The following is a 12,166-nucleotide window of genomic DNA, read 5'->3' as shown; positions in this document are numbered from 1 at the left end:
AGCATTGAGTGGTTTGATTTTTTTTCTCTTAGCTGTCACTTAGCTACTTTAATTGCTAACAAAGGATAAAAATTATTTTGCTTGTTTAAAAGTCTGATTTTAGATTGGTCATGTTCTCAGCTGGTCTTAATTTTGTTACTGTAGAAATAAGTACATAAATAAATGTCTTTGGCTTACTCATAACTTTATGTTAACTTTATCCTTTTTCAGGTGATGCAGATGAAGCTTCACATAGTTGCTTTAATTGCCCAGAAGGGAAATTTTTCCAAAACGTCAGCTCAGATTGTCTTAGATGGCCTTGTAGATAAGATTGGAGATGTGAAATGTGGGAACAATGCAAAAGAAGCTATGACAGCAATAGCTGAAGCTTGCATGTTGCCCTGGACAGCTGAACAGGTTAGTGACACAGCTCTCTTACCCCCAGTTTTCCCAATTTTGTCTCAAATTTTAATTTAAAGTTACTTTTTAAGCTTAGTCTTATCTTTTCAAGTATGTTTTAGATACTGTGTTTTTTACCTTTAATAATACACTGTTGCATAATAATTAAACTCTATCTTAGTCAAGAATAGTCTATTAGAGATGAGAGTAATTTTCTCTTAAAACATAATTCAGAGTGATCATTAATGAAAGAAAAGTTATAAACAGTATTTTCCTGTCAGTTAACTCTTTTTCTTGTGTAGGTTAAATATTTCATTCCTAAAGTCATTATTGCAGTTGTTTTAGCATCACAAAACCTTGCTTCATCCACTTCTACCTTCATGTCATGCTATATTTCTCTGAGAAATATCAGAGATCTGTTTGTTTGTTTTTCTCCTGCTCCAGGTTATGTCAATGGCATTCTCTCAGAAGAATCCCAAGAATCAGTCAGAAACTCTGAATTGGCTATCAAATGCAATAAAAGAATTTGGTTTTTCTGGGTAAGTCAGAAAAAAATCCAATACAAAATAATTAAACGTTTTGCAAATCTCTGACTGGTGATTATATTTGTTGTAGTTATCTCTGCTTATTTCTGAAACACCAGAGCTGGGTTATCTAATTTATATAAAACAACCCAGCTGGTGTGGCTCAGTGGTTGAGCGTTGAACCTATGAACCAGGAGCTCATGCTTCAATTCCCGGTCAGGGCACATGCCCAGGTTTATAGACTCAGTCAGGATCATGCAGGGGGCAGCTAGTCAATGATACTCTCTCATCATTGATGTTTCTATCTCTCTTTCCTTTTTCCTTCCTCTCTCTGAAATCAGTAAAAAAATATTTTTTTTTAAATTCCAGAAACCTACATTTATTCCTCAAAAATCTATACAGGTGCTCTTTGACCTGTGATGTGGTTACATCCCAATAAACCCATTGTAAGTTGAAAATATCATAAGACAAAAATATACCTAACCTACTGAACATCATAGCTTAACCTAGGCCTTTCACATGCTCAGAACACTTACATTAGCCTACAGTAGGGCAAAATCATCTTAACACAAAGCCTATTTTTAAATAAAGTGTTGAATATCTCATGTAATAGAGTATGCATATCTCTTCATATCATTCGTAAAGTCAAAAAATCTTAAGTCAGCCCTGGCTAGGTGGCTCAGTTGGTTGGAGCATTGTCCCATGCACCAAAGGATTGTGGGTTCTATTCCTGATCAGGACACATACCTTAGCTAGGTTTCAGGTTCAAGCCCATGTCAGGGCACATATGGGAGGCAACTGATTGATGTTTCTCTCTTACATCAATTTCTCCCTCTCCCTCCCTCCCTCCTCTCTCTCTAAAATCAATAAACATATCCTCGGGTGAGGATTTTTTTTAAAAAATCATTAAGTCAGGGACCATCTGTATTGGCTTATGCACCTGCATTTTGATATCCACTAATACTAGAGTTCTCTACGTAATTTTTCCTTCAGTGTTATAACTGTCCAACAGAAAAGCCAGTTCCAAGGATTGCTAGTCAAATACATTTGTAAATTACTGCATATAATCACATTTGTTTAGAAACCTATAGTGCACATTGATGAATTAAAGGCTCTCAGCAGTCATGCAATAAAGAAGTTTGTTTAACTTGCTGTTTTTCCAAACTTATGTGCATATTGAACACATTTATTTCATTAACAAAATTTTATAGAGCTTATTTTATGCTAGGCATTTTCTAAATAATTTATTTGATTAAATCATCATAATAACCATGTGAGGATTGTTTTCTCTGTTTTATGAATAAGAATACTTACTAGGGCATAGAAAGTTTAAATATTCTGCTTAAGTCACAGCTAAGTTATGGCTAAGCCAAGATTTTAACACAGGCATTCTGATTCCAAGAAAGAATATTATACTGCTATACCATGTTGCCTTTCTCTGTGCCATGTTGCTTGTTACAATATGCCTCTTAATATCTTGCAAAACAGTGTTCTGAAGAAATACTACTTACTCCACAAGTTATCATTCAAGTGTCATTAAGCAAAGAATTGTTATGTCAGTACCTGTGGTGTCTTCCCATAGTTGAGGGTATTGTTATAATTTCTTCTTAATTGTATAGTCTTTGCTGAAAAACTAATTTCTTGGCATGACATAAAAGCCAGGTGAATATTTTTCTCTTTTTTAATTATACTTATCCATGATCTTATATTTATTCAACTACTACATAAGAGCAGCATCTATGATATTCCAGTCATTTGTTCCAGGCCCTAGGAATACATCATGGACAAGATGACAATAAAAAATATACTAGGAGTATAGGAACAACAGAATAAAAAAAAAGCAGGTTAAGAGGTTAGGTGGAATCACCTGACTGTGGTTTACTATAAGATAGAACAAGAGTCCATCCAGAAACAATAACGTTTGAGCAGAGACCTTCAGGACATGAGTTAGCTGAGACAATCTGGGAGAACATTCTAGACCAAGGGACAGCAAGTGCAAAAACCCTGGGGTAGGAGCATATATGATATATTTAAAAATTGGAAGGAGTGATTGTTCTTTAGAATGTAGCTAGAGTGGAATAAGTGAGGAGATGGAGAGTGGTAGGAGATAACATTAGAGAAAGAAGAGGAAGACAAGTCATATAGAGCTTGAAAATTTGTTTTGTTTTTAATGCAGCAGAAATCTGGTTGAAAGCCTCTGTGTAGGGAGAGAGGCAAGAGATTGCAGAAAAGCTATGAACTAAAATTTCAGATAAGAGAATAGTAATTCAGAAGATGGCATATGAAACTAGACCCCATTGGTTCATATCCCTAATCTGCTATATTTCCAGCTTTGTAGCCTTGGACAAGGGACTGCTCCTCTTTTGACCTAATTTACCTTTCTGTAAAATGCCAAAATGGTACCTCATAGGGTTGTTGTGAAAAAATACGTAAAATGCTGAAAACTGGACCTGGCATATGATAAGGGCACTAGGAATGTTGGCCTCTTTTAAAAGTGGGGGTAGAGGGAAGGAATAGAAACTGATATTGGAGATTCAAAGTTTGAAGTTGGAAGTCATTAGAGGATTTCGAACAGAAGAGTAACATCATTCTGACTATAGTCGAAACAGATAGTGAGGATCAAGGGCAGAAGCAGGATGAATACTTAAAAGCTATTGGAGTAATGCTGTCAAGAAATTTCAGTGGCTTGGAGATAGTTTGATACAGGAGGAAGTGTTATGATTTGGAATATATTTTGAAAGTAAACCTGACCAAAGAGTGGGCATAAGAGAGGAGTCAGGATGACTCTGGAGTCAAGAATGACCTGAGCAACTGGAAGCATGATGTGGCTCTTTACTACGGTAGGAAAGACTGTGGGAAGAACAGGTTTTGGGGTCAGGGTTTGTTTTTTGGTTGTGTTTTGTTTTTTTAATATTTTTATTGATTTCAGACAGAAAGGGAGAGGGAGAGAGAGATAGAAACATCAATGATGAGAGAGAATCATTAATCAGCTGCCTCCTGCATGTCCCCCACTGGGGACCAAGCCCACAACCCGGCATGTGCCCTGACCGGGAATCAAACCCGGGACCCTGGAGTCCATAGGCCAACGCTCTATCCACTGAGCCAAACTGGCCACAGGGGGTTCAGAGATTTTACAATCTGGAGTGGTTTTGACAGTTGTAGGGCAACATCTAGACATATAAGTGAAAATGTCACAAAGGCAGTTGGATATCTGAATTGAGTTCAGGAGAGAAGTCAACACTGGATTTAGGAGTAATTAGCATATAGATAGTGTGTAATTTTTAATGAGTGTAGAAAGCAAATAGGTGAGATTCCAGGACATATCGAAAGGAAGGCACTTCTAGAGTCTGGCTTTTTAAAACTATTGAGTGTTTTGTTTGGTTTTAATTCTAATTGTTATTTCTTCTAGATTGAATGTGAAAGCTTTCATTAGCAATGTGAAGACAGCGCTTGCTGCAACAAACCCAGTGAGTATATACCAGCATATATAAGAACAGTACAGCCATCTTTGCGGTTCTGCTGTTATTTGGAATATTCTTTTTGTTCTGCCTACCAGGCTGTGAGGACTTCTGCTATTACCCTGCTTGGTGTAATGTACCTGTATGTTGGTCCCTCTTTGCGAATGTTTTTTGAAGATGAGAAGCCTGCTCTCCTATCCCAGATAGATGCTGAATTTGAGAAGGTAAAGATTTCACAAATTATGCAATCTATTGGTGAACTTCAGAAAGCTCATATTAGTTAAATTTAAACTTTTAACCCTTTGGAACAAACAGTATGATTGTGTTTGCTTTTATATGCATAAAGTATCCCTAGGAAAAGTTCCTAACAAATTAATAACTTTGATTGTCGATGAGGAAGAGAACAGGGTAACTATGGTATAGGATGGGAGGTTTTCCCCTTTATATCCTTTGTGCCTTTGGAATTTCAAATATTTTGAATGTATGACCTATTGAAAAAGTACATTAAATATAACATTAAAAATTTTTAAATAAAAAATATTGTCCCTCCTTGAATAAACTTTGTAATGGAAATTGCTACGTTTTGGCAGACTTGCTGTATAATGTCTTGGGCATACAAGTCAAAAGACAGCCTCATGATTAAGAAATCAGATTCTGATAGGTTTTATAAAAATATATTTTGCCATGTAGTCTCAAAATTGGAACCTAAATAGAAATTAAGACATGTACTGTGTAAATATTAGGTATTAGGAAGGAATAGGAAATTTTGACACAGGCACCATTCTCCAGCTTGTTCGCTCTCAGGTCCTTCATCAAGTTCACTAGCCTCACTGATTTATTTGTTTGGATGTAGATGCAGGGCCAGAGCCCACCTGCTCCAACCAGAGGGATTTCCAAACACAGCACAAGTGGTACAGATGAAGGAGAAGATGGAGACGAACCAGATGATGGGGGCAATGATGTTGTGGATCTTTTGCCAAGGACAGAAATAAGGTTGGTTTATAGGAAATGGTTTATTTGATTTATTATACTGAAAATTTTTTGGTTTTTTGTTAATCCTCACTAGAGGATATTTTTTCCATTGCTTTTCAGAGAGAGTGGGAGGAGGGAGGGAGGAGGAGGAGAGAGAGAGAAACATCTATATGAGAGACACATGTACTGGTTGCCTCCTGCACACGCCCCAGGTACGTTCAGGCATCGAACCGTGTAGACCCTTTTGTGTGCAGGCTGATGCTCTAACCTGCTGTACCACACCAGCCAGGACATACTGCAGTTTTAATCTGGTGCCTTCTCTTTTTCAGGGAGGGATACTTCTGTGACATCATTATTTTTTAGGAGTCTGGAATTAAGGTGGTGTCTTTTTTTTTTTTTTTTCAGTGATAAAATCACTTCAGAGTTGGTATCTAAGATTGGTGACAAAAATTGGAAGATCAGGAAAGAAGGCCTAGATGAAGTGGCAGGTATTATCAATGAAGCAAAATTTATCCAACCGAACATAGGTGAACTTCCAGCTGCTTTGAAGGGTCGACTCAATGATTCAAATAAAATCTTGGTATGTAGAACACATGCCTGCTATATTTCTTGCCCCCTTCTTTCAGTAGGTTCCTTTTCAATGAAATTGTTGCCAGCAAAAAAATGAATGGTCACTTTACTTGCTATGGACTACAGGTAGCTTTCTTTAATTTCTTAGATATGCCACAAGATATGCTGGTAGATGGCAAGTTTATAAGTCAAATTTTTATGAAGCTCAGATTTGCTTTTTACAGTATTCTAATGTTAAATATCTTTGTATAAAACTGCTTGTATTATACATAAACATGCTTAATTTATAATTCTTAAATTTGAATTTTTATGTCAAGATTTTAATAAACTAGACTTTACCAGTATAATCTCTGGTCTAAAATTCTAATGCTTCTGTTTTATGAACTAATGATAAAAGCAACGGCCACCACCTAAAAACCACCACCTAAAAATTATTCATAAGCTAGAGTAGCATTGTAAGAGCTGATTTCCCTGTCTCTTAGCAGCAGATTTGTAAAACTTTGTGCACAGCTTGCTCATGATTTGAACATGAAGTGTTGGCTCTTTCCACTCAGGTGCAGCAAACGTTGACTATCCTCCAGCAATTGGCAGTAGCAATGGGCCCAAACATCAAGCAACATGTGAAGAACTTAGGCATTCCTATCATCACAGTCCTTGGAGACAGCAAGGTAAACCTGACTCCTCACTACAGCTCCAATCTGGAATAAGCCAGTCGCACTCCAGAGCTAAGAATAATTATCTTTTCTTACATGTAAGGGTACATATAGAGAAGAGAATATTAGGAGGAAAATAGTAAACATTTTTACCTCCCAGGCAGTATTAACATGACCAGATATATCACTTACTAGCTTTGTGACACTTAGGTAAGTTATTTATCTTTTGACTTTTGTTTTATCTATGAAATTTCATTGTTACAGGATTAAGTACGAGTCTGCACATGAGATACCTGTACCTGTTTTATACAGTATGCACTCAAAAAATGGTTGCTATTGTGATTATGACATCACTGTTAAAAGTATCAGTATAAAGAGTAATTAAATATATGAATTTTTGGATCATGTATTTATTTTCTACCTTATTTCTCTAAACTACTAGAATAGGATCCTCTAGTACTTGATTAGGATACTTAGTTTCATTGAATGTTGTAAGCCTCTTATGTTTAGCCCTACATTGAGTATTTTTTTTTTTTACATTTTATTGATTTTTTACAGAGAGGAAGGAGAGGGATAGAGAGTTAGAAACATCGACCAGCTGCCTCCTGCATGCCCCCCACCGGGGATGTGCCCACAACCAAGGTACATGCCCTTGACCGGAATCGAACCCAGGACCCTTGAGTCCGCAGGCCGACGCTCTATCCACTGAGCCAAACCGGTTCTGGCAACATTGAGTATTTTTAAATGTGTCTTTATTTTTGTACTAGAGGCCCGGTGCATGGATTCATGCACTAGTGGGGTCTCTTGGCCTGGCCTGCAACCTCTCGCAATCCAGGACCCCTCAGGGGATGTCAGACTGCGGTTTGGGCCCAATCCCTGCAGGCCAGGCTGAGGGACTCCACCAGTGCATGAATCCATGCATCGGGCCTCTAGTATGCATATAAAATCTTTGGTTAATCCCTTCCTGCCCTCCCCCCTCCCCCCTCCCCCCTTCTCTCTGAGATTCATCAGTCTGTTTCATGTTTCCATGCCTGTGCATTGAGCGTCTGCCCCCTGGTGGTCAGTGTGCATCATAGCTGCCGGTCAAATGGTCAGACGGTCGCTTAGGCTTTTATTTAAATAGATAGATAATACATTTCATGTGAGAAATTGGGCTATTTTAATATTTTTGTGTCAAATAAGTACTCATTCTATTAATACAAGTTAATATAAAAACATAAATGTTAAAGTTGTTAGTAACCATTATGCATTCTCTGACATTTAGAATTACATTCTTTAGATAAACATGAACATAAGAGCACCCAGAGGTTCAGGAAACAAAACCTAAAGAGTTTGTTCCGCCCTGGCTGGTTTGGCTCAGTGGATAGAGCGTCAGCCTACAGACTGAAGGGTCCCAGCTTTGATTTGGGTCAAGGGCATATGCCCAGGTTGCAGTCTCGATCCCCAATAGGGGGCATGCAGGAGGCATCCAATCAATGATTCTCTCTCACCATTGATGTTTCTATCTCTCTCTCTCTCCCTCTCTTTTCCTCTCTGAAACCAATAAAAATATTTTTTTAAAAAAAGTTTGTTCCCCTTACATGATATTTTATGCATAGGTCACTGTTTTGCCTAGTTAACTTACTACAGGATCTGTACAAGTTGAAGTTTTATGTATCTACTGTAATTTGGAGTTTTAGTACAAACAGAACTAGATTATGTTTCAAAGAAGACGGTTCCAAGTATGTTCATATGGACCTTACAGAAACCTCCATGTTCATGTTCACAGAGAAACAAGCTTTTCACTTCCTACTTCCTCCAAACCATAGTCAATGTTATTTTTACTAATTCTCTCCTCCATTCAGAACAATGTTCGAGCTGCTGCCCTAGCGACTGTGAATGCTTGGGCAGAACAGACTGGCATGAAGGAATGGCTGGAGGGAGAAGATCTTTCTGAAGAGCTCAAAAGAGAAAATCCTTTCCTGAGGCAAGAGGTTAGTACTACAAATATCACGTTGTCTTACTCATGTCTTTTATCTTCTTAGAGGCTTGGACCTACTTAATAAGTATACATATGTGGACAGAATGTATTTCATTATAAAACAGTTAATACAATGAAAGCAAATTCCTAGAGTTTTTATATTCATTTTCCCCCCCCTTTCATGTGCTTTATAATAAAACTTTTAAAGGACTAGCCTTTTTGTGAAATTTTCTCTTTCCTGTCACTCTTAAATAGTAAAGTAAGGGGTTTTAATCAGGGCATAAAAATGGAGTTAACATTCAAAAATCCATAATGTAATATCAACAGACTAAATACTAAAAAAAATCATAAGATCATATCATTTGACATAAAAAAGGGATTTAAGAAAATCCAACACCTATTCATGATAAATTTAAAAAAAAAACTCTCATCAAGTGAGTAATAGAAGAGAATTACCTCAGCTAGATAAAGAGCACTTGCAAAAACCTCTACATAAAATACCATATTTAGTGGTGAAAGCCTGGATGCTTTCTTCTAAGATTAGGGACAAAACAAGAATGTCCACTTTCACTACTATTATTTAGCAAAGTCCTGGAAGTTCCAGTCACTGCAATAAAGCAAGAAAAACAAATGAAAATCTTACAGATTGGATAAAGAATAAATACATTTTTCTCTAACTGCAGATAACATGACTATCTACAAAGAAAATCCAAAGGAATCTACAAGTAAACTAGAAACTAATAATTATTTTCAGTAAGATTTCAGGATACAAAATCAACATACAAATATCAATCACATTTTTTAATAATGCAGTGAACATGTGGAGACTGAAATTAAAAATAATACCATTTATAATCACTGTAAAGAAAATGAAATCTTTAGATACACAAATTTAACAAAACAAATACAGAATGTGTATACTGAAAATTATAGAGTGCTAATAAAATAATTCAAGGATGTAGCCTTTCAACAATTAATTCTGGAGCAGTTGGCATTCATAGACCAAAAAATAAACCTCAACTTAACCCTCATATCTTACACAAAAATTAACTCAAAATGGATCATGAACTTAAATGTTGAACATAAAACTGTAGAACTTGAACAGCAGTTCTCAACCTGTGGGTTGCAACCCCTTTGGGGGTTGAATGACCCTTTCACAGGGATCGTCTAAGACCATCGGAAAACACATATATAATTACATATTGTTTTTGTGATTAATCACTATGCTTTAATTATGTTCAATTTGTAACAATGAAAATACATCCTGCATATCAGATATTTACATTACGATTCATAACAGTAGCAAAATTACAGTTATGAAGTAGCAACGAAAATAATTTTATGGTTGGGGGTCACCACAACATGAGGAACTGTATTAAAGGGTCTCGGCATTAGGAAGGTTGAGAACCACTGATATAGAAGAAAACTTCACAATATAGAAATTCTCAGGCAAACAATTCATAGACTTGACACCAAAATCACAATCCATCAGAGAAAAAATGATTAATTGGACCTCATCGAATGAAGAACTTTTACTATGCAAAAGAATATGTGAGCCCTAGTTGGTTTGGCTCAGTGGATAAAGCGTCAGACTGAAGGGTCCCAGGTTCAATTCCTGCAAAGGGCACATGCCTGGGTTGCGGGCTCCGTCCCCAGTGGGGGGCGTGCAGGAGGCAGCCGGTCAATGATTCTCTCTCATCATTGATGTTTCTATCTCCCTCTCCTTTCCTGTCTAAAATCAATAAAATATATTTTTTTAAAAAAGAATATGTGAAGAAGATGAAAAGAAGGCTACAGAGTGGGAGAAAATATTTGCAAACTGATAACGGACTATTATCTGAATATATAAAGAGTGCTCAAAAGTAAAAAGAAAATCTAATTAGAAAATGGGCAAAAGACATGAACATATATTTCACTGAAGAGCAGATTCAGATGGCAAATAAGCCATGAACGATGGTCAACATTATTAGCATCAGGGAAATGCAAATTAAAACTTAAGATATCACTACTCACCTACTAGGATTACTAAAAGATAAAGATAACACCAAATGCTGGCCAGGATGTAGGGAAACGTGAACACTGCTGGTGGAAATGTAAAATGGTACAACCACTCTGGAAAACAGCTTGGCAGTTTCTTATAAAACTAAACCTGTAGTTACTATATGACCCAATAATTGTGATCTTGGGCATTTATTCCAGAAAAACGAAAATGTATGTTTACAGGAATGCCTATTTGCAAATGTTATCAGAGCTTCATTCATAATAACCAAAAAGCTCGTAACAGCCAGATATCCTTCAACAATGAATGGTTAAACTGTTCTATGTCCATATGTAATATTATTTAACAATAAAAGAAAAAAGTTATTGATGCATACAACACTTCAGATAAATCTTCAAGGAATTATGCTAAGTACCAAAACCAACCACAAACAGTTACATTCTGTGTGCTTCCATTTATATAAAACATGTTTGAAATGACAAAATTTTAGATATGGAAAACAGATTAATGGTTACCAGAAAGTGGGGAGGAGGAAGAAAATGGGTGTGGTTATAAAGGGGCACCACAAGGGACCCTTTAGATGAGCAGTCGCCAACCGGTGGACCACTGGTGGTCCATGAGGTCTGAAAGGTTGCTGCTTTAGATGGAACTGTTCAAAATTTTGACTATGGTGGCAAATGTTCTGATATACATGTGATGAAATTGTATAGAATATGCACACATACACATATGAGAAAAACTAAAACTGGGGCAATCTGAATAATATCAGTGGCTTGTATCAATGCCAATTTCCTGGTTGTGATACTATAATAATAGTTTTATAAAGTGCTACTTGAGAGGAAACTGAGTAAAGCGTACATGGGATTTCTCTGCATTATTTCTTATAACTGTATTTGAATCTATAATCATCTCAATAAAACTTTCAACTAAAAGTAAATATAGCCCTGACCGGTTTGGCTCAGTGGATAGAGCGCCGGCCTGCGGACTGAAGGGTCCCAGGTTCGATTCCGGTCAAGGGCATGTACCTTGGTTGCGGGCACATCCCCAGTGGGAGGTGTGTAGGAGGCAGCTGATTGATGTTTCTCTCTCATCGATGTTTCTAGCTCTCTATCCCTCTCCCTTCCTCTCTGTAAAAAATCAATAAAATATTTTTTTTAAAGTAAATATAGATATGAATTATTTTAGAGGTATAGAGAGCAGCTGTCAATGTAAGGCTGAAAACAGGAACCCTGGTAGATCTTATTATCTTATGGTTAAATAAATGTGTGTCTTCTCTAGCTGCATAGTTCTTAGAATTAAAAACAAACAAAAGCTAAGAGAATGTTTTTCATCTTTAAAATATATTAAGAAGCCTTAGCCAGTTTGGCTCAGTGGATAGAGTGTTGGCCTGCAGACTGAAGTGTCCCAGGTTCTATTCTAGTTAAGGGCACATACCCAGGTTGCAGGCTCGATCCCCAGTGTGCAGGAGGCAGCCGATCAGTGATTCTCTCACATCATTGATATTTCTCTCTCTTTCTCTATCTCCCTTCCTCTCTGAAGTCAATGAAAATACATATCTACACTAATAAAAGAGAAACATGCAAATTGGTGTCACACCGCTACCCTTCCCATTGGCTAATCAGGGCAATATGCAAATTAACTGCCAGCCAAGA

General features: G+C 36.9%; 1 protein-coding gene across 4 annotated transcripts in view; it reads left to right on the top strand.

Annotated features, from left to right (window-relative positions):
- CKAP5 (cytoskeleton associated protein 5) overlaps positions 1-12,166 on the top strand; it is a 116,478-nt gene that overhangs the window by 71,793 nt on the left and 32,519 nt on the right. For all 4 annotated transcript variants that reach the window (XM_005870798.2, XM_005870795.2, XM_005870797.2 and 1 more), the window contains exons 17-24: positions 211-396; positions 823-917; positions 4,312-4,369; positions 4,459-4,584; positions 5,214-5,353; positions 5,738-5,912; positions 6,457-6,570; positions 8,400-8,528. In XM_005870798.2, coding sequence (XP_005870860.1) covers positions 211-396; positions 823-917; positions 4,312-4,369; positions 4,459-4,584; positions 5,214-5,353; positions 5,738-5,912; positions 6,457-6,570; positions 8,400-8,528 — 1,023 coding nt within the window. The remainder of the gene's footprint in view (positions 1-210; positions 397-822; positions 918-4,311; positions 4,370-4,458; positions 4,585-5,213; positions 5,354-5,737; positions 5,913-6,456; positions 6,571-8,399; positions 8,529-12,166) is intronic.

Source organism: Myotis brandtii, unplaced genomic scaffold (genome assembly GCF_000412655.1).
Source record: "Myotis brandtii unplaced genomic scaffold, ASM41265v1 scaffold324, whole genome shotgun sequence".
NCBI classification, from domain to species: domain Eukaryota; kingdom Metazoa; phylum Chordata; class Mammalia; order Chiroptera; family Vespertilionidae; genus Myotis; species Myotis brandtii.
The sequence above is the reverse complement of the archived record's forward strand: the minus strand, read 5'-3'. Positions and strand labels throughout refer to the sequence as shown.